This window comes from Apiospora hydei (genome assembly GCF_038363865.1).
Source record: "Apiospora hydei strain CBS 114990 chromosome Unknown utg000005l_segment0_segment0, whole genome shotgun sequence".
Taxonomy (NCBI): domain Eukaryota; kingdom Fungi; phylum Ascomycota; class Sordariomycetes; order Amphisphaeriales; family Apiosporaceae; genus Apiospora; species Apiospora hydei.
Window position 1 is genome coordinate 5,007,342 of NW_027117364.1, and position 20,866 is coordinate 5,028,207.

Below are 20,866 nucleotides of genomic sequence, written 5' to 3' on the forward strand. Positions count from 1 at the left end.
AATGCCAAGACGGTACATGCATGTTGGGTATTCATAGGGCGTTTCATTTCATTCCTTAGTTTCATAGATATTTACATTCATTACTTTCCCGGGAATACACCAACTCGTCCCATCCTGACTCGCCGTCCCCTTGTCCGTTAACCCATGTTGCGATACAGATATTGCAGGACGATTAAAGATGGAATTTTAGCGTTGGGTGAGCGTAGGATGATCAATCTCACAAGTTGCACATTAAGTTCATAATAATGAGAAACACTAATAACGGCAGTAACCACGTTAATACGACTCTTATCTCTCTTCTCTCCTAGGCATTGCTCAGCAAGAAGATCTCGCCCGAAGTATCACTCGTCATGTAGAGCCGCCCAGCTGCATCCCAGACCAGACCGCAGGGTCGGGTGCAAGTCGACGACGAGCACGCGGCCTCGCTCTCGGGGTACAGGACATCAGTATAGCCGCGCTTGGTGGAGCGGTCCGCGACGGGGCGGTACGAGCCGTCCTCCTGGGTCGTGAAGGGCACGACAACGAGCTTGTAGCCCTGGGGCGGGTCGCGGTTCCAGCTGCCGTGCAGAGCGACGTAGAGGTTCTCGGACTTGGCGTCGAACTTGCTGTCAAGCGGGGCCTGGTGGCTTTCGAACGTCATGGAGGGCGGTTTGACCAGCTCGGCGCAGTGGCTGTCGTCGAAGGTGCTGTTGGGTGCCTGGATGAGCTGGTCGCCGATCTGGAACGACTTGTCCTTAATCTCGTCCGGCCCGCCCACGGTCCAGCAGGTGGGGTACCCGTACCACTGCGTGTTGGGGATGGAGACGTCGCCGAGGTAGTTGAGCTTTTCGGCCGGGTTGTCCTTGTGGATGTCCGTAGAGGTGCCGTTGATGACGCGCTCCAGGTCGTCACCGCTGTTCTCTACACCCCATAGTCTATGTCATAGATTAGCAAGGTGCAATGCATGGATCGCCTAACGGCAGGGAGTAAGTACCTCTCATTCGCATCAAAGGCCAGTCCGACTTCATTGCGCAGACCGTGGCCGGCAGCCCAGCCGTCATCGGCGTAGATGTATCCACCTTCGGGGACAGTGCTGATGTCGAACACCTTGACAATGGCTCTGCCTACCGCGGGGTCTACAGAGGCCATGTCGAAGTTGCCGTCCGAACCCACGGAAACGACGAGCAGGTTCGGCTTGCTGGGCGGGATGATCAGGGTCCTGGTGGTGTGGCCGCTGGTCGACATGTTGGTAACGAGCGTGGTCTTGGTGTCCGCGTCGATAGCGCCGGTGGCCGGGTCGTAGGCCCAGCGGTAGACGTTGAATGAGGTGCTCGCGTATAGCGTGAGGCCGTCGGGGCTGAAGTAGATGCCGTGGTTGAGCTGGTTGTCGTCCACGAGCGCCTTGCTGGCCGTGACGCAGCCGGTGGCGGCGTCGATGGTGTGCTGGCTGAGGCCCTTGCCCTGCTCCGCGACGAGGAGGCGGCCCTCCTTGTCAATTGCCATATGTCGCGGGGACTCCAGTCCGTCGGCGACTTTGACGGCGGACCAGCCCTCGGCGAGCTTGTAGGGGTACTTGGCCGCGGCCACACCTGAGCAGACCGACTGGCCATGGACTAAATAAAAGGCATCAATGGTTAGATGTAGCACTTTCCAACTGTGTCATTGATTGACGCCACTCACCCAAGCTGGCGAGGATGGTCGCAGAGACCGCGGTGAAGCTGAGTGTATGCATTGTCGTCGTGAACTGGCGAGATCCGTCGGGGCGCCAATGATCTTGAGCTTTTGTTGGAGAGGACGATGAAGAAGACTCAGGCGGCTGTCTCGCTTGAGATTGCGTGGAAGTGCCTACCTATATGTCTTTAATGAAATGGGTGTCTCAAGTTCCTAATCGTGCCTGCCGTATCTGATGACGCATGTCACATTCCATTCCAGGAAGGCAAGACCCGCATAGCGTGGCATCCGGCGCAGTCGCGAGGGCGCCTGCCGTCGATTCCTGGAAAATACTCGACCGTCTAATCCGGCCGTAGCTTGCTGTTCTGCCGCCCCTGGCCCCCTATGCCATGGCATCGCTGATCCCAGCACCTAAAGAGAGCGAGAGGGGACGACGACCGACCGATAAAAGTGCGGGGGGAGGAGACGAGGGTGCATTCCAAGTGCGGTGGTTTCCTTTCTGCATCGACGGCCCTGGATCCATTCCCGTCTCGGCGTCGGAGCCCGTCCGCATTCGAGGGTAGGCTCGGCTTGGCGTCCAAGGGGATCGGCACGCGGTCGTGGCTTGATTTGCTCGGATTTGGTAGGCCGTTATTGGTCCCAGGCTTGGCATATAGGTTCGTCACTCCACACCCCCGCGAGCACCCATGAGACCATCCAAGACATATGTAGGTATTCAGCAACTGCCGCTGGTTTCCCTGCTTTTCCCTAGAATGTGCAGGGAACCAAGCCATCCTCTCGCCTGTCGCGCATATCTTGGACGCAAGAGATAAATGAACCGCCTTCCATGATTCGTGGGTGGATTTGGTCGATGCAGGAGTAGTCTACGCGACTCCGATGCGGTGGATCTCTCCGACCGATAAAGAGCTGGCCTGTAAAGGATGGTGGCAGTGTGCCGCGATGGGATCTGATCTTCATAGATTAGCACTTTATTCTCTATTAAGGAGTGACTGCTTTGCGCCGCGTCGCATTGCATACTGCTCCTTTCTTATCGCGCTGCAGATAGCATCGGGGGTATGTGTGCCTGGCCCCCAAAGCGTCCTCATTGCGTGGCTACTACTAGGTAGCGTCTGTCGGCAGCCGGGCTCCCCATGGACACGAGGATCCGAGAAATCCCATGGCTGATGTCGTCGCCATCTCCATCTTTCAAATGAATGGGTTTCCTACATCTCTTCAATGGTTCTGATTGACCTTTTGGGCAGGTAGTGTCGTTTCTGCGGATGGTTTCCAAGTCACTTTCATTTGAGAAGTTGGGGTAGGTGAGATGAGGTCGTAACACAAGAAGCGATCTTACTCCGACACTTTGCCCAGGGCCTCCGGCCAGATTTCGGGGCCTAAATTTGGCGCAATGTCGTTAGCATGCAGATCATGAAGGAAGGGCAAAAGGTCAATGTCAAAAATCATACACGACGAACTGTGAGTCGCAAGTTATAAAGTAAGGGATGTAAATAATCGCATCTTCCGTGCAACATCTAATTACAAAACATTCAAACAAACTCCATACTCTTTCGATCTTGACAAGTACCCCTGATTTTCCAAACACCGCTATGCAACCCACCCCTCAACAGTAAGCAAATGGTATCAAACACATGAAAACCTCAAGACGTTCGTTCTTAACAGTTTTAAAAATTGCCGTACAATCGTCGCGCCCGCCAGACGTGGGCGTCGATCCACTGGTTCACTCAATCATTCTTCCGCTCCCAAACACACCACCAAATCCCCACATTGGCCGCCACCACCAGATCCAGCATCTTCAACCCATCCTCGCACACAATCAACTTGCCCATCTTGGCGCGCTTGCCCCGATTACCCCCACCGGCCTTCTCCTTGCCGAGCGTCATGTCGTAGCCGCCCGTCTCGTACTCGTAGTCGTCGAGGTCGTCCTCCGTCTTGTTCGTCATTCCGTTGAGGATCCGGTCGCGCATCCGCTCGCGGCCCTCGTGCAGGTGTTGGGTTTGATGTTGCTGCATCCCTCCGGCCTGCTGCTGTTCCGGCGTGGGCGACTTGCTGCCACTGAATAGCTCGGCCGACGGCAGGTTGAACCGGAGCTCCGAGATGTCCTGGATGTTGGATCGCGCCACGCTCGACTTCCGGCTCCGGCCGCCATTCGGCGAGAGGGCGCCGTCGTCACCACCACCGCTGCCGTCCACCAGCGGATTATAAGCACCGCCCGTACCCGGCAGGATATGACGACATTGTAGGCTTCGCCCGCCGCTGGCGGTCCGGAACTCGCACCGCCCGTCCCACGGGCTCATGAACATGTAGCCCCGCGGCTTGAGCCCATGGCCCGGTAGCGTGATGATGGGTGCTTCGCCGCCGTCGAAATCGCCATTGAACGATCCCATGGATGCCGCACTGGTGTCGCGACTGTGGCCAAACATGGATGCTGCGCTAGTATCACGGCTATGACCGAACTTCTTGTTTGGAGAAGTAGACAGCTCACCGCCATCCTTTCCTTCCTTGGACTCGAGGCGGCGGAATGCGTTGCGGATGTTGGACGTCCAGGAGGGGACATACATCATCTTCACCTGTCGTTCGAATCCGTTGTATGCTGCTTTGGAGGCGGTCGGGGGCTCCGCGCTGTGGTTGCTGATGTGGTTGGTGTTGGCGCTGGGTACCGGTGCCAGTACCGATCGGCTGGATGCAGACATAGGGCGCATGACATCGAGACTCCCTCTAAGAGCCTCGATATCAAAGCCCGCGAGCGACATGGGCATCCCGCGGAATTTATTGTAGCCTGCTGTTTCGAGGTGGATATTAATCGAGGGGGATGGCATGTGCTTTTCCTCGACAAACATCTCCGGGTGCTCCAGCTGGAAAGAAGCTACCTGCCCGATGTTCCATTGCTGGCCGCTGCTTGGGTCGCGGCGGATGATCGTCAGCGAGAAAGGAGTAAAGGGTTTGCGCTTGCCGGGCGAGGGCGAGCGACTGTTTGATGGAGGAGAAGGTGCTAAGCCGGCAAATGCATCTGGATGATGCCCGGGATGGCCAGTGGCACTAGGTCTCGGTGGCAGATCTGGTCGCCAGTCTTGATATTCGAGTGGTAGACTGTCGATCTCGTCCGGGCGGGGAGGTAGGGACATATGGGGTGGTGGCGGTGGTGGCTGATCGTCCCCAGTCTGTGGAACCTGAGGTTGTGGCATAACTGGTTGGGGTGGTGGTTGACTATCTCCGTTCTTAGGGATCTGAGATTGTTGTGACATAACCGGCTTCCGCTGGATAGATCCCGGCCGATGCCGTTGCAACGGTGCCTGTTGATCTCCTGGTCCACCTGGCGTCGAACCGGACAAGTGCTCCTGAAAGTGGGGGGTGCCGTTCGCCTTGGATTCCATTGCCATTTGTGGTCGGAGTCAAACCCGGGGTGATGGGCTCCGGCATCTCCCGAATCGGCGCGTCGGATAAGGCTTGAAGCTGAGGCGTGTCTTGCGCAGTTGTCCGCACTGGCTTTCGCGGAATCATGTTTGTGCTCGACAGACTGTCCATGCTTTTCCTCGCTTCCCCGCCAGTAGCAGCGGCCTCGGCGGCAGCGGCTGCAGCTAACTGCTCATCCTCTGGGGTGTTGTAGTGAACATAGTACAAGGAGTTGGCTACATCTGTGACCGAGACATTTTTAAGCTGCGGCCTGGCTGTTGAGAGGATGATATCTGAATGGAAGTGTCAGCTTTGGGAATTCACATGCGACTTCATTTCTGGCAGTGATGGGGTCGGCCATACCTCTGGTGCCGGGCACTCTTGAAATGTAGAGAGTGAGCGGTTCTTGCCTGGTCTCGTTAGGTTTCACTGGATACTGTGGCGGGTTGGCAGCGAGGGCATTGAGAGCAGTCAAGGAGCGAGCCTCGACATGATCAGCCGCCATGGCTTGTTCTGGTTGCAATCAAATACCCGAAGAAAGTGAGTGGGCTGGGAGTGAGGAGAAAATAGAAAAGGTGTCGAGCAGGTCGAGCGAAGAAATGAAAATGTTGGCTCTTTCTCGCTTCTTGAATGCGACAACAATATTTCAAAAGAAAGGAGAGAGCCTACGCCACCATTCAGATACGTGGTTCAGTTGCGATGTGTGAGGCGACGTCGGGAGCTGGCAAAGCATAACATCGGGTTCCTTGCATTCGAATTGCTTGGCAAAAGCGGCCCTGCGTTTTGTGGCGGGCAGCAACGGTAAGCCAACGAAATGCAGGCCTCCGCCCAGAGACGGAACGGAGGGGGGTTGTCAGGCGTTTAAAAATACCCAAGAAGTAACTTTCTCTCCTCTGCTGCAGGGCAAGAAGAACCGTAAGAGAAAATGGAATGATGAAAGGCTTGTCCGTTAGTAATGACACGTCAAACTGCCGATCACCTATCCGTCTACCCGCCAATCTCTTGTCACGGACGGTTCTCGCGGCTGTTCAAGTGTGTCCCAATGTTCGCGATGTCCACGCGAGCAAGACACTGCGTCAGCGATGGGGCTGTGTTGGGTTTGTTTTTAAAAGACCAGGCCAGATCGCGAGCAGTACTGCTGCTCGCACAGGCCTTTCTGCTTCTCTAACCCGGTCTGAACTCGTTTTCTTCAAAAAGAAGCAAGCTGGGTCCTGGAGCGCAGTCGGGCAGCTATGGACGAACCAGCAGTGAGGTTCGGACGTGAAACAGGAAAATAGCGATGTGACGGGTTTGTTTGGTTATTTCTAAGTAGGGGGCTGGACCTAAGCTAATGGATAACACAGCCGAAGGACAACAGCAACAAAAAGAGTCATCCAGCAAACATGGACGAATGCGTGTTCGGCTTGGCCATAGCCGCGAAAATCAGTTACCAAATTCAACACAAGGCTTTTGGCTTTCGTATCAAACGCAGATACGGATGCAGCCGTCGACATTACTATTGGGCGCATGAGGAGTCTGAAGCACAAGAGTTTTGGTCAGCAGCTCCATTCAATGCTGATGTCGAGGTTCATGCGCCCATTGTCCTGCCCTGCTAAGATGACGTAGCTCCGAGGGGTCTTTCGCAAGTATTAATAGAAAAGAGAGCGAGGCTCAAGATGTGTGCGTATAGACTAGGTAAGCTGGAGTGACGTTCGCGAATACGATTGCTTTTTGTGCGTATTGCTTCTTCGCATGATGATGGGACTTTTGAAGATCGGTCAAGTAGAATTTAGTGGATGGCGTGACATGATCGATACAGGGGCACTGAATCTCGAAGATGGCAAGATGGGCAAGACGGGCAGTTTGAAAACCCCCACCACTTTTTTGACGGTCCGGTGGGTAGCTAGAATTTCGAGCTCGGCACTGGATCGGAGTAGCAAAATCAGCTTCAATGAAACTTCAAGCCCGCAACCCCAAAGACGTAGGTTTCGACATCGCAAGTCCAGTCACGACTGCTTAGGTAGCGCCGATTGATCCCTTGCCGTCGCTCGTGTGCCTTTGTCTTGTCTCGATCCTAGACTTCGCCTTGCCTGTTTCTTGGTTTGCGACACTAGTCCACGAACGAACGACATCATGGCGACCGCTGCAGCGCAACCCGATATGGGCACCAAGCCCAAGAAGCCCAGTGCACAAAGGTCTATCCTGGCCGGAGCTCTTGCTGGAGCTGTAGAGATTTGTGAGTCCCAGACTCTTGCGTAAGCTGCAAGCTGTAGAGGGGAAGCTGACAAGTCGCTTGTTGGAATAGCTATCACATACCCAGCCGAGTGTAAGTCGAGTCGTCATTCCGCGAGACATACCGAGTCCCGCCTTTATTAACAACACGAACACCGACAGTCGCCAAGACACGATCGCAACTGAACCGCAAGCTCGCCGAGGGCAAGAAGCTGCCGTGGCCGCCGTTTGGCAAGCAGTGGTATGCCGGCTGCACGACGCTCATCATCGGCAACTCCGCCAAGGCCGCCATCCGTAAGACCTCTGCCCATGCCATACCATACCTGCGTACCTCTGCAACTGCAGAATGGCTGCTAATGGCAACCATCTAGGCTTCGCATCCTTCGAGCACTACAAGCGCCTCCTCGCCGACGAGAACGGCAAGGTCTCGGGCCCGCGCAACGTCATCGCCGGCTTCGGTGCGGGCGTGACCGAGTCCCTCTTCGCCGTGACGCCGACCGAGTCCATCAAGACGACGCTGATCGATGACCGCAAGCGGGCGGTGCCGCGCATGCGGGGCTTCCTCGACGCTATCCCCATCATCTTCCGTGAGCGTGGGATCCGAGGTTTCTTCCAGGGTCTCGTCCCCACGGCGGCCCGGCAGAGCGCCAACTCGGCGGTGCGGTTTGGGTCTTATACTTCGCTCAAACAGCTGGCCGAGTCATACACGGCACCGGGGGAGAAGCTAGGCACTCTGGCTACGTTCGGGATTGGTGGTATTGCGGGTGTGATTACGGTCTATGCTACGCAGCCGCTCGACACCATCAAGACGCGCATGCAGAGCATCGAGGCCAAGAAGGACTACGGCAACAGTTTCCGTTGCGCCAGCATGATCTTCAAGCAGGAGGGCATCTTCACCTTCTGGAGCGGAGCTGTGCCGCGCCTGGCCAGGCTGGTCATGAGCGGCGGCATCGTCTTCACCATGTACGAGAAGAGCATGGAGCTCATGGGCAAGCTGGACCCCGAGGAGAAGTACTTGTAAAAAAATTCTATCAACGTCACAGGTAACGAGACAAGAGTGTATGTATGGGCCGTGGGGTGTTTGTATAGATTCATGAATACCCAGGGAGGAGCGGCATACGACAAAAGGCGTTATGGAGTCATATGTACAAGATTACAAAAGTTCCATGCTTTCGAATACAAAATTATACAGCCACAAAGGGCAGACCTTTATTTTCGTCCTCTATTCTTGTTCTATGTCGTGGCGTGTCGTCGTGTTGGGATATCATACAAATGTTGGTACATGGAGTCGTATCGCATTTACTTGAGTCGCACCACTCCCTTGATCCGGAGGATAAACCGGTCTAACCAAGACCTGTTCGGCGCTTCTTGCAGCTCCTTTACGAGATCGGTGAAGTAGGTCGGGTTGCTCTTCGGTTGCAGGAGTGTGCCAGTAATAGGGTACTAACGATGCGAAGTCATTATTTCGTTATTCTGTCTTGCAGAGTTCTTGCGATATGCATGCGCTTGCGCAAGAGGAGGGGTGGAGCTCACCTTCTTCTTGTACCGGTTGTCCAGTAACGAGTACAGTGCATTCGCCTGTTTCAGTTCCTCCTGGTCTGACAATCCGCTCGTCGACTTGCTCTCGAATCGCTTGCGCAGGACGTCCTGGAATTGGACCTGGGGCCGGATGACGTCCTGTGGCCACTTGCCGAGGGCTCGGAGGATGTGGTTTCGCGCGCTCTGCAAAAGTTGTGTAAGTCAAAGCCCGGACGGCCTTGCCGAGAAAGGATCAAGAGGGGAAAGAGCTTACCACTGCTGATTTGGCCATGATAGGAATTTTTCTGTCAATAATGGCAGTTGTCAATTGGTCACATGTCTTGAAGCCGGCAGAGGGTGGTCACGAGTGGGATTGTAGAGTCGCGCGCCCAATTCCACAAATGCAATATTCGTCGCTTACAGCTTAGAGCTCTCTATTCCAAAAATTGATGATCCTGACATTTGCATGCGTCACGGGGATCGGTGGAATGCGGGCTCCGAAACAAGGCTAAAAGTCCAGATGGGCCTGGAAGAGCACCCTGAGGCGTCGGACTTATGCCAGTTGGTGTGGTTTTGGTGGTGGGACAATTGGGCTCTCAATTGTATCCAGCACAGAGCAGGCAGCCATTTGTTAGGGGATGTGGTTTTGGGGGAAAGGAAGAGGGGACTGCCAAGACTCAGCTTGACACCCGGGAGTTTGCGCATTTCTAGGGGCTGAGGGGCCGCCCCAAAACGATGTTAGCGCTAAGCAACAGTGCCGCGTATCCCGACCGACAGCCTGAGTTCCCTCACATCAAGACTGTCGCATGGGCATAACATGGAGCATGGGGGCTCCTGGGATGGCCAGATGAGAAGAATACGGCATGGCATGGCATCTGCCCGTCGCACTCGCACTGCAGCACTATCTTTCCCTACACTCTGCCTAAACTCCATGCACTCTCTCTCCCATCCTTCTTCATCTATCTATTTCATATCTTTCCATCAGCATCAATCCCTCCCCTGAACCATCCTTGCGTGATTGATTGATTGATTGATTGATTGATTGATTGGCGCCGACTCTCTTTTTTTCCTCTTCGTCTTTTGTGACTATTGACTCTCCTATTCTTTTTATTTGTTGATCGACCTTGATTGATTGTCCTCGACCACAGCCCGCCTCACTTAGTTACCTCTCCCTCCGCGGCTTTCAGAAACCTAAAGGGTCCGTCTCCGCTGACCACACGACCTAACCCAAACGTCCATCGCATTCGGTCGACTTACTCGCCCTTTTCTATTGCCACTCCACGCTACCACCCATCGTACCACAGCAACCGACAACGCCCGTTGTCCATTCCTCCCATTTCAAACCACCACATCCACCATCGCCAATACGAGACCACGGCTTCCTTTTTCTTGTTGTTAATATCATTCTCATTTCGCCTTCGGTTCCTTCAAGATGACCGGACGGTATGCACGGGTAGGTTTCTCTCCCTCGGGTGGTCTCCCTTGACTCCCCCACTGTGTCGCATCTGGATCTGTCACCACGACTCGCTCATTTATTTACTACCCATGCATATTCATCCAAACTGACACATTTATTCAATGACAGATAAACACCCAAGATCAGGATCATGACCAAGACGATCATGATGAGTTCGAGACTCCCACCCAGCAAGCGTCGAACCCGTTAATACGGCAGTCGGAACGAACACACTCCCCTCCGCCCTCATTCCACTCCAGAGCCTCGTCGCTGGAGAGGAGGAGGCAGGGCGTCGATCCCACCTTGGCAGATGCCTTCGACAACGATGACGACGACAGCGACGATGATGAACCCGACGACAGGCAACGGCTGGTGCGCGGCAACTCTTTTCCCGTAGATGCCGGTAACTCGGCCCCCTCGTCTCAAACACGTGCCGCCGCCCCTTCGCTGCCTCCCCGACAGCCGACGCAGTGGCCCACGCCCGCTGCTGCCAGTAACGCGACACACGTACCGGGCATGACATATGGCGCCGGCATTCAATCGGATGGCGTCTTTTCCAACATGATGGCGAGGCCGGAGCGAGGCGAGAAGGTGGTAGAGGAGCAACCTCCGGTATGTTTACAATCACTTCAGGTCCAAGGTATATTGCGATCAATAGACCAAGCTGACATTCAATACTAGACATACGAACAAGCGGCAGCTGATGCGGCTCCCCGTACTGGGAAACGACGATTCTGGCACCCGGCCTTGGAGGGCCCGACGAAGTCTACATAGACGGAATGCCCGTCGGGTCCATCTTCAGCTTCATTTGGAACGGCATGATCTCCATGTCCTTCCAGTTTGTCGGTTTCCTGCTCACGTATCTCCTGCATTCGACACACGCCGCCAAGAATGGATCCCGTGCGGGTCTCGGTATCATTCTGATTCAATACGGTTTCTACATGAAGGGGGCCGCCCCAGGTGGCGATGGGATGAGCGGAGCGCCTCAGGATGGATATGCGCAACCCCCGGACCCAAACAGCCACGACTTCGACCCCAACGCTGTCAGCACGGGTGAGAATGGGTCAGGCAATAGCTTGAGCGACCTTGCGAGTTCCGAATGGATCGCGTACATCCTAATGATTGTCGGCTGGTTTATCCTGATCCGGGCGGTCAGCGACTACATCAGGGCGAGGCGGCACGAGCAGTTGGTCCTGCAAAGCCCAGACCGCGGTCTCCCTATCCCCATCATCGCGACGGGCGAGCCTTCCGAGAGAGTGGTGTAAAGCGACAATTACTTTAGGGCGGAGTTGGAATATTACGGCGTGAATTCAAGTACACTACAACACATGGCACAGGCGTTGGCTCGGTCCAGGGGGGTTCTGTGGCAAGATTCTTATCCTATGGTGTTGGTAATGGAGCCAGCTATATAGAAGCTCTTGTCTCTACGGATATATGCTACACAATGTCACACAGCAACAAGGAAATTTTGCTTGGTATCCTCTCCGTATCCAAATGCCCTTCGTCTATCCTCATAAGCCTACCGCTCTCGTTACTCCCGTTGCAAAGCCGATGTAGTGGCGGGCACTTACCCCACACCTTCTCTGCTAGTTTGAGTATTTTAGGAAAAGGCAAAAGGGTCCTTCAGTGGGCACCACAGTTATGCACCTATGGAGTAGTGACATTCACCTCCCGCATGCTCTCCCCACTATCCCGCTTGCATCTCTCTCACGTCACTCCACGCATGTCAAGACTTCGACTGCATCTGTCTGTCTGTCAACCCCAGATAGAAAGCATCGCCTGACTTACTACCTGACCTGATTCATAGTTTCCCGCATCGTGATAGTTACACCTCAATTCTGTCAATCTCAAACCCTGCTCCTCAGTCACCTGTGAAGCTGAATCATTCGCCCTCATTGTCTCATCCGCATCCGCCTCTATTGGCTTCGATGCGCTAGTGTTGCCGCGAGGCACAGCACCATCCAACGGCCGGGTCTGCCACGTTTTTTGGAGATTTGCTCATATCCGTCTCATTTCCTAGGACGCCAAACCTGGTAGCTATTTACAGATTCCCGCCGTTGCTGGGGAATTTTGCCACCCGGTTGGGTAAAGAAAGAAACCATCAAGGCCAACACCAATAACAGTCAAAGTGCCACCACTAATCCCCCGCCTCAGGGCATACCTGCGCAACAGCAACTACCGCCACAGTTGCTGTTACCACACCTTATTCTTCATCCCTTGTCATCAGGCCTTCCACCAGCGCCGGATCGCCTCGGTCCTGCTTCCAACCCAGCAGCAGTTCCTCCACAAATCCATCTCCACAAACTCTACGACCACCCGACCCAGACCCAGAACCATGGCCTGGCGCAGCAGCGGCTCCTCCAACGAGGCCCTGGTCGAGAACCTCTGGAATAACGGCCTACTGACCTCCCCGGTCGTGAAAGACGCCTTCCTGCGCGTGGACCGGGCGCACTACGCGCCCGCCTCGCCCTACGAAGACAGCCCCCAGCCCATCGGCCACAGCGCCACTATCTCGGCCCCGCACATGCACGCCAACGCCGTCGAGGCCCTGCTGGAGTACGTGGCGCCGGCATCATCTTCCCAAGGAGAGAGCAGGCGCCCTCGCCGCGTCTTGGATATCGGCTCGGGGAGCGGGTACTTGACTCACGTCTTCGCTGAGCTCGCGGGCGAGGATGGGGTTGTGGTGGGAATTGAGCATATTGAGGCACTCAAGGAGCTGGGCGAGCGCAATATGGCCAAGAGTCCGGAGGGACGGGCGCTGCTGGAGAGTGGGCGGTGTCGGTTCCGTGTCGGGGATGGGCGGAAGGGGGTGGGTTGAGCCGAGTCCGCGCGAGGGTTTGCCTCCTGTCGGCGGTCACGCGGGCGCCGTAGCGGCGCAGAGTGACGCCAGTGCACAGGACGGAAGCGAGCACGAGGCGGGCGGCTGGGACGCGATCCACGTGGGCGCAGCGGCGGAGGAGCTGCACGAGGAGCTGGTGCGGCAGCTCAGGTCGCCGGGGCGCATGTTCATTCCTGTCGGGGGCAAGGACGGGTGGGACCAGTATATCTGGACGGTCGATAAGGATGCAGAGGGGAACGTGACGAAGAAGAGGGGGTATGGGGTAAGGTACGTGCCGTTGACGGATGCGCCTGGGGCGGTCGCGAAGAGGGTGGGTGAGTTGTGATGGATGGTCGTGATGATGATGACCTGGGGCATATTGACAGGATGGCTGTATATTATCCGGACGGTCGGTTTGGCATCCAGCTATGTGTTTATGAGACTATTAGGCATTAAGAGAATGACGAACTTAGCAGCGTTATCTTCGCTATCAATTCCCCGTCTATATGTAGCTACCCACCCATGAAGGCACGTTCTACCAAGTACGCCACAGCTTGTCTTTGGAACCCAGGGACGTGCGACAGTCGGCTTTTGTCCAAGCCACTGCAACATCACCCGTATTCCTATTACTATAAAACATTATGCGTCCGGCTTTACCACTATGAACGGACCGCTTCCAATTGTGTCGCGGAAACCACTTGGAATAACTGGACTAAGGTATTGGGTATATAGGTAAAATATTGTACAATTGGATATATTCCATTACAGATGTCCCCTCCGCCATTGTCAACACGGAATTGTCATTGTCCTACTTCCTAGTGTCATGAGAAGTCCATCAGGTCCCATAGATTGTCCTCGTTCTGGATTGTCGCATCAGCTTGGATATTAAAGTCCATCCATTCGTGAAATGACATGGTGGCAGGGTTTTCATTGGCGAAGGTCTCATCTTCAAGACCCTCGCCAATCACTTGCCCAGTAACGGCTACCCTCTCACTTCCGAATCTTGCTTCGGAGTCGGCATGGGCTTGCAAGGACTCAGTGTACATCCCGCCGAGATCCAGCGCCGTATTGCCACGCGATTCAGGGTAGGCCGCCTGTGGCGAGGCGCCTTCATCACAGGACGAAATAGGAGAAATGCCGTCCTTGTTCCCATAACAGCATCTCGGCTCCTCCATCATTTCGTCGACGCTTTCGTTCTCGCCAACACAACCGGCGTCACGACAATAGTCATCGAACCTGTCCGGCCTGGTTGGTAAATCGAAGTAATCAACCGATTCGACCAGATCTTCTTGGGATAGCGACTCTTCGTCCTCCTTGGACCATCCGTTCTGGCGCTCCATATAAGAACTCAGGGCTTGGCGTTTCGATCTCCGTGCGTATCCAACACTTCGGACGTACTGACGCCTCCGCTCGCCCTCACTGAAGTCGCCCTTCTCGAGCAAAAGCCCAACAACATCGAGCCTGCCAAATGCGGCAGCCCCTTCCAACGCGGTAATCCCATCGGAATCGGCCCCAGGTGCAGTGACCTCGGCGCCATGCTTTTCGATGAGCCACTTCACGAGACCGACGTACCCCTTGCCGGCGGCCAACTGCAGTGCAGTGGCACCACCGTGCCGCGCGGCTGGTGCGTTCACATCCGCCCCGGCCTCGACCAGAAGTTCAATACATTCCCAGTCGCCCCTTTCCACCGCGAACTGGAGCGTAGTTCGGCTGGCGTCCTGCACCAAATCTAGGCAGTGGCCGAGCTGCTCCTCGTCCTTGTCCCCCCAGCGCGGTTGGCCGTTGACATTGACCTTGCGATTCAGCAGAACTCGTACTAGATCGCGATTTCCGCCGATGACCGCATACTGAAGCGCGGTATGCGACCACCGGTAACGCCGTCGCGGATCAAATTCATTACGATCCATGAGTAATTCGAGTTCATTAGTTAAGCATCCGTTCTGGATAGCAGACAAGCCAGTGGCGGTATTTGCTTTAATCCCATAATCTAGCAGTTCGTGAAGAAGGCGCCCTCGGTTTGTCTCTTCGGGCTTCAGCTTCCACAAATCTGGATGGAATCCCGGTCCAAAGAGGCGGATTAGTGGATTGTGGTAGGGAAAAGAACCCGCGTTTTCCACCAGTAATGGCGGCCGTGTTAGCAGCAGCTCCAGCACGCCGAACACATCGACGCACCTTGGGTGCAATGCTAGGCACACGAGATCCGCTACAACGTTCATTTCCCGCTCAAAATCGATATATTCGAGTTTTCTTCGTCTCAGTAATTCGTAGATAACAGGCAACATCAGCGAAACTGTGCCACCTAATTCCAGTTCACTTTGATACATCCATGCGTCCGAAAGCCTCCCTAGAACTTTGGAGCTGTAGGCTTGGGAATAGTGCTTGACAGCATAGCCCAATGGTATGATGAATGACTCAAAGGTCATGCTAATGACCAAAGCTTCAAGCCTCGCGTTTTTTTGCTGGATGGACTCATTCGGATGCTGCCGATCCCAATCTGCCATAAACCTGTCGTACTTTTCTCCCTGGCATCCAACGTAGGAATCGTTGATCCTTTTGAGTTGATACAGCCAGTCGTTGGTGTTCAGGACGTCAAGGGTTTCCGCCGTTGTCCTAGTTGAGCCCATCTTTGCAGCCCCTGCATTTTTCAAAACGCTTGCAGCCCCAATTTCCCCTTTGGAAATGGCAATGTCCAGTGCCGTCATTTTTGAACTGTTCTGTAGGTCAAGTTCTGCGCCTTTCGCGATCAACTGTGCTGCTAGCTTGGCTACAGTATCGTCTTGGCTGTAGTTCTTGCGCCTGCGCGGGGGCAGGCTTTCGAAAAGTAGTAAGAGTTCGTGTCCCTCTATGGGAGCACCCGATTCGAGGAGAAGGAATGCGCTGTCAAACCACAAACCCCATATAGTCCAGCTTAGTGGGGATCTGGCAGCTTCAGTATCTCCTCCGACAAAAGAACGGTTCAAGTTGACCAGCCAGGTTCCGTCGAAGCAGAGGCGTCTAGGTGTATGCAGATCAGCACCGTTATCTAGTAGGGCTTTCACCATCCCGTAGTGGCCTTGTAACGATGCCATGTGCAACGCCGACGGTCGGGGTTCCTGGCCAACCTCTTCTGTTGGCTCATAGTTAACTGCCGCACTGAGTGCCACAAGTGCTTCGCATTGTCGCATGTTTTCCTCATCCTCAAAAGGCTGGAGTCTGTCATGATACCGGTGGGAAATCACGGCACCCACGGGAAACTCCCCATTTGGAGTACAACAGTTGAAGTCGGCTCCCTTGGCTCGAAGTCTGCTAAGCAATGCCGGGCCTCCGTACAATGCTGCTCTAATCAAGCCCTCGGTGGATAAAAGACCGTCGAACGGATCCCCCAGATTCCGAAACGTTCTCGCAGAGAGGCTCTGTAGATAGTCGAGCATTCCATGCTGACTTGCGAGGGGAGTTTCCCAAGCAGGAAAGCAGAATAGCTTATCAAAGTCCATGTGACGAAGATGATCCTGACCGTGGGTGTGAATTTCGTGTTTCACGAAAAGTTCCACAAAATCCAACGCGTTACCTCGGATCGCCGCCTCCAGAGGCGTACCATGCAGGCGGCAGCAGAAACCGTCTGGAGAAGCTCCGTGGGCTAGCAGTAATTTTACGGTCTCTTCGACATCACAGCTGGATATTGGTGCAGGATGGTCCGGCTCATTATCACCAAGGCAGCAACGCCGGCTCTGCCACATGCTTGAAGTGGTAATACTCAAAGGCTTGCAGGAAACGGTGTCACAAGGGGGGTTGTGATAAGCACCAAGATCCAGGATCCAGGAGACGACTCTGCTTCGGCAGCGGCGCAGTAATGCACGCCAAACTTGTTCCAGAATAGAGGCGACAGTCGGTTCTGCCAGAATCGGATCCATTGACCCAACAAGGCCTGATTGAGAAATCAGATCCAGAAGGAACTCATCTCTGCGTGTTCTGCATTCAAGACCGTGGATAAAATTGTTGGAATTTTGATAAAGACCCCAAATGAGGAACTCGCGTGCAGCGCTGTCGAAGACTCGGGTGAAGGTTTGGCTTCGCAGGAGATGCTCGCCTGCAACCGCCTCGGGCATGACGGACCGGAGATGTGTCGATATCTTGATAGGATTAGAACTATCTCCCGGTAGCGATAGAGCCAGTTGGCGAGCTACTCGTAGCAATGTGGTGTGGCTTCCTAAAGTGGCCACATCCTGCATACTAGGCCCCGGCTTCACTCTGTGAAGGCGTTGAACAATCATACCCAGAATATCGACGGATGATTTGGCTATCATGCTGGTGAATCGTAGCCATGGTAATTCGGGGGACCATTCAGGCAACACACAAGGCATGGGAGCGGCAGAAGCAGGTGTGCAAACTGATACCATTGGGCCAGGGGGTGTGCAGGGGCTTGCTGCGTTTGGAAGATTTGGTGAGCAAACATCATTCTTCTTTCCCTCTAGAGGCGACTTACCATCTCGTAACTTCTCCAATGTTGTATGGAAATTTCGACAGGTTTCTTTTGAGATCTTCTCATTAGACCACGAAACACCTGACACAATGACTGCACTCGCTTTGCCTTGACGTTGGCGCTTCTCGACTCGATTCGTGATGTATTTTCTGGTTGCTTCCGGATTGTTTCGAGTAAATCCCCAAATTCTCAAGTGTGACTTGTACTCGCTCACTCTAAGATGAGTGTATTGTGTCAGCATTGATATCACCCTCGTGAAACATGGTCGTACGGGAGCAACCTACTTGGCCTTGAGACCTAGGGCTTCCATCCGATCCGGTAGCTCTTCTGGCTTTAGCTTTTCGAGGAACACAAGGCGCCAGATTATTGTTTTATACTTCTCCCACTTCCACTCCGGAAGCAATGACGCAGGTTGGGAGGGCATGGCTGTAGCTGATGCGGGGGACGTGGTGTCGTGAACATACACAAAATGGCTTGGGGCCCAGGGGCGTTGTGGAAGAAGTTCAAGTCGTCGGTTGGGTTGAACGGGCGTCAAGTGTTCTTTAATGCAGACTCGAACTACTTGCTCCATCCTGTTCGATCCAGCCTGATTGCGCATGGCCACTGTCTCCTGTGCCTTGGCAGCACCGCCATTGCCACGGCCCGTTCTGATTGTTTGTTTCCAAGACTTGCATGAGCTGAGACTAGGGGTTGATTCTGTGTGCCCAAGCGGCGCAATCAACTCTGGAATACATCAATCAGAACCTCTAGATTTATGTGGCGTCATCAACTTGCCCGTACATGACCCGTCATGCTCTCGACCCCGAGAACTTCACTCGTACTGCAGGTATAATGAGCTGGGTACGTACATGCATATACTGGGATCCAGTGAACTCGAATTAATCAACTCCTATTGGGCCATTCCAGAATGTTCAATTGGTTCTCATAGGTCCATTCCAACACATCTTTGTGTACATCATTCACCGTTCCGAAAAGTCAGGGGCGGGCCTCATTGGTCAATTCCAGAGGTGAGCAACTGACGGGGCTCAGTAGCGTTTCGCAGCCTCATCCACGTTGCGAAGGGAATGTGGACTAGATATATAATATCATGCATCCATTCCCAGATGTTGGGCGAATTGGCCATTCGCAAGCATCCGTCATCTTCCATCGATACAAGCCAACCTCCAACTACGACATATTGCCATGTCACTGAACCCCCAAGTCATCGTCGCCCTCGTGAGGCTCTTTCTCGCATTACCCCCTGCTATCGCCATCCTGTGGAAGCTGTCGTCCTGTACACGGGTCAGGCCCACAGAACAGCACTCGCAACCCCCATCTTCAGCATCTACCATGACGCCAGAACCTACGTCAGTGCATTGCCCAACTACTCAAGATAGAAGAGCGTCCCAAGATATTGTGCTGGCCATGGAGGAAGGCCGTTTGCGCACGTAATACTGGAGGTCGCTTCTATGTGACGTGTGTAAGCCCTCTCTGAGAAGACTATAAGATAGGAACCATTACTGACCCCTGGCTTAGTACCGTGAAGCAAATACAGAAGAGACAAGTGGTCAAGTAAACATATATGCTGAACAATGTATAGAGGAAGCACAGTAAGGTGGAATACCAGCATGAGGCGTGGGGTTGCAAGTGAGGACAAAGGGTAGTCATCTTTGTTCCAGGTCAATGAACGTTGTATTTTAGTCTCATTCAGCTTTGAACAATGCTTTGTTATTAGGTTAGAATCTTTGTACAACTGTTTACATATAATTGTTGCAATGGTCGTTTTACGCATGTTTAGTCTCCTTTAAAATGGGAACCGACTGTTTCCACGCTTTTTCATACATCATAATAGATATCGGCTCAACCGGAAGCGAAAGGTAATACTTGGTGATATACGCTTTTGCTTAGAACCAACTAACAGTTATTGCAGTAGAAGGAGGCTCTGAGAGACTAGGGGCAAGGGGGCCAGTACACGAGGGAATACCGCCAGCAAGAAAGGTAAGATATCATTACCCACGCAGGCAGCCCAGCAGGACCCCCTAGGCCTATCATGACACACGGGAAGGAGGTCGAGTTCCTCGTCCGGTACGTGTATCAACTAGACCCTGAAGAGACGGGGGCTGATCCGAAAGAGGACCTGAAGCAGTTAAAAAAGGCCAATCCAGGCGTCGTGGCCATCCCCTGGGGTGAGGAGGCGGGAGGCATAGTCCCCGTAGACTGCGTCCGGGCCCTGAAGCGGAACGGGGTGGACATCAACCACTTTGAAACAGACCCGGAAGAGAAACGGGCGAGGCCGGTGACGACCCACCACAACGCCCAGTACTGCCTCTTGGCCGAGTTCCACCGGTGGAACATCGAGGACGATCTCACGGTAGAAGGAACGGCCGAAGACCGCAAGCGAGACAAGCCCGCCCCGGGCCAGCCCCATTTCGGATGGTACGGCCTCGAGCTCATCTCGCCGGCCAACCCCAATACGGCCGCGAGCCACCAGGAGATGTGCTTCGTCCTCGGCGTCCTCCGGCAAAAGTACGGCGACCGCATGCGCGTCAACGACAGCTGCGGCCTGCACGTCCACGTCGGCATGGGGCCCTACGCGATCCCCGTCGACCGGCTGAAGCGCATCGCGGCCTTTCTGTACGCGGCCGACCCGCTCATCTCGGTGCTGCACCCGCCGAACCTCCAGGACAACGAGTTCTGCTGCTCGATCCGCCGCCACGCCAACGTGACCTGGGGCATGACGGCCGCCGCCGCGGCGGAGGAAATCGCGGGCAGCACCGGCGGCGGCAGCGGTATGCCCATCGACGGGGTGTGGGACGCCGAGAGCCGGACGGGGCGCCAACCGGTGCCGCTGCGGGACGCGGTCCGCGAGCTGCTGGCGTGCGAGACCGGCCACGGCATCTACCGGCTGCTGCAGTACCTGGACCGGGGGTGCAACTACAACTTCAACAACTACCGCGTCATCCCGGAGCCCAAGGGCTTCGTCACGATCGAGTTCCGGCAGCACGAGGGCACGCTGGACCCGGCGCGTATCGAGGCCTGGGCGCGGCTGTGCGTGGGCCTGACCGAGTGGGCCGCGTTCGACATGACGGAAGAGCAGCTCGGGGAGGTGGCTGTCGCCACGGAGACGGTGGAACGGCAGCAGAAGGGGGTTGACGCGCTGCGGCAGAGCTTGCTCCGGCAGTTGCTGGGGCTGGGCGGGATTAGGTGAGTTGACTCCGTTCTATGGACTAGATCAACAGCAGCAGCAGCAGCAGCAGCAAGGCACCTAGCTTCGCGAACTTTTGATTAGTGACATGACTACGTTGACAGGTAAGTCCGCTTAAGATCTTCCTGCGTAATCTTGTTTTTCTCCCATTGGGCGCCTATATATGCTACTAAATATCAC

At 54.7% G+C, this 20,866-nt stretch overlaps 8 protein-coding genes across 8 annotated transcripts; 4 read left to right on the top strand and 4 right to left on the bottom strand.

Annotated features, from left to right (window-relative positions):
• Positions 1-304: 304 nt before the first annotated feature.
• PG997_007083 (Cellobiose dehydrogenase) lies at positions 305-1,711 on the bottom strand (the record flags this gene model as incomplete). Its single annotated transcript, XM_066811398.1, has 3 exons — positions 305-914; positions 974-1,592; positions 1,660-1,711. 3 exons carry the CDS (start codon positions 1,709-1,711, stop codon positions 305-307), a joined length of 1,281 nt encoding a protein of 426 aa, XP_066670321.1.
• Positions 1,712-3,371: 1,660 nt separating this feature from the next.
• PG997_007084 (uncharacterized protein) lies at positions 3,372-5,545 on the bottom strand (the record flags this gene model as incomplete). The annotated part of the gene is made up of 3 exons (XM_066811399.1): positions 3,372-5,009; positions 5,131-5,315; positions 5,365-5,545. 3 exons carry the CDS (start codon positions 5,543-5,545, stop codon positions 3,372-3,374), a joined length of 2,004 nt encoding a protein of 667 aa, XP_066670322.1.
• A 1,607-nt stretch (positions 5,546-7,152) lies between these two features.
• On the top strand, positions 7,153-8,272 carry PG997_007085 (Mitochondrial carrier domain protein; the record flags this gene model as incomplete). Its single annotated transcript, XM_066811400.1, has 4 exons — positions 7,153-7,255; positions 7,301-7,345; positions 7,414-7,578; positions 7,623-8,272. 4 exons carry the CDS (start codon positions 7,153-7,155, stop codon positions 8,270-8,272), a joined length of 963 nt encoding a protein of 320 aa, XP_066670323.1.
• A 278-nt stretch (positions 8,273-8,550) lies between these two features.
• Positions 8,551-9,061, bottom strand: PG997_007086 (cytochrome b pre-mrna-processing protein; the record flags this gene model as incomplete). The annotated part of the gene is made up of 3 exons (XM_066811401.1): positions 8,551-8,694; positions 8,785-8,973; positions 9,044-9,061. 3 exons carry the CDS (start codon positions 9,059-9,061, stop codon positions 8,551-8,553), a joined length of 351 nt encoding a protein of 116 aa, XP_066670324.1.
• A 1,140-nt stretch (positions 9,062-10,201) lies between these two features.
• On the top strand, positions 10,202-11,490 carry PG997_007087 (uncharacterized protein; the record flags this gene model as incomplete). Its single annotated transcript, XM_066811402.1, has 4 exons — positions 10,202-10,222; positions 10,355-10,837; positions 10,907-10,940; positions 11,000-11,490. The coding sequence occupies 4 exons, from the start codon at positions 10,202-10,204 to the stop codon at positions 11,488-11,490; spliced, it is 1,029 nt and encodes a 342-aa protein (XP_066670325.1).
• Positions 11,491-12,560: 1,070 nt separating this feature from the next.
• Positions 12,561-13,389, top strand: PG997_007088 (protein-L-isoaspartate O-methyltransferase; the record flags this gene model as incomplete). The annotated part of the gene is made up of 2 exons (XM_066811403.1): positions 12,561-13,034; positions 13,060-13,389. The coding sequence occupies 2 exons, from the start codon at positions 12,561-12,563 to the stop codon at positions 13,387-13,389; spliced, it is 804 nt and encodes a 267-aa protein (XP_066670326.1).
• Positions 13,390-13,864: 475 nt separating this feature from the next.
• On the bottom strand, positions 13,865-17,926 carry PG997_007089 (ankyrin repeat-containing protein; the record flags this gene model as incomplete). Its single annotated transcript, XM_066811404.1, has 2 exons — positions 13,865-17,717; positions 17,787-17,926. 2 exons carry the CDS (start codon positions 17,924-17,926, stop codon positions 13,865-13,867), a joined length of 3,993 nt encoding a protein of 1,330 aa, XP_066670327.1.
• Positions 17,927-19,531: 1,605 nt separating this feature from the next.
• PG997_007090 (uncharacterized protein) lies at positions 19,532-20,689 on the top strand (the record flags this gene model as incomplete). The annotated part of the gene is made up of 1 exon (XM_066811405.1): positions 19,532-20,689. One exon carries the CDS (start codon positions 19,532-19,534, stop codon positions 20,687-20,689), a length of 1,158 nt encoding a protein of 385 aa, XP_066670328.1.
• Between the last annotated feature and the right edge of the window lie 177 nt (positions 20,690-20,866).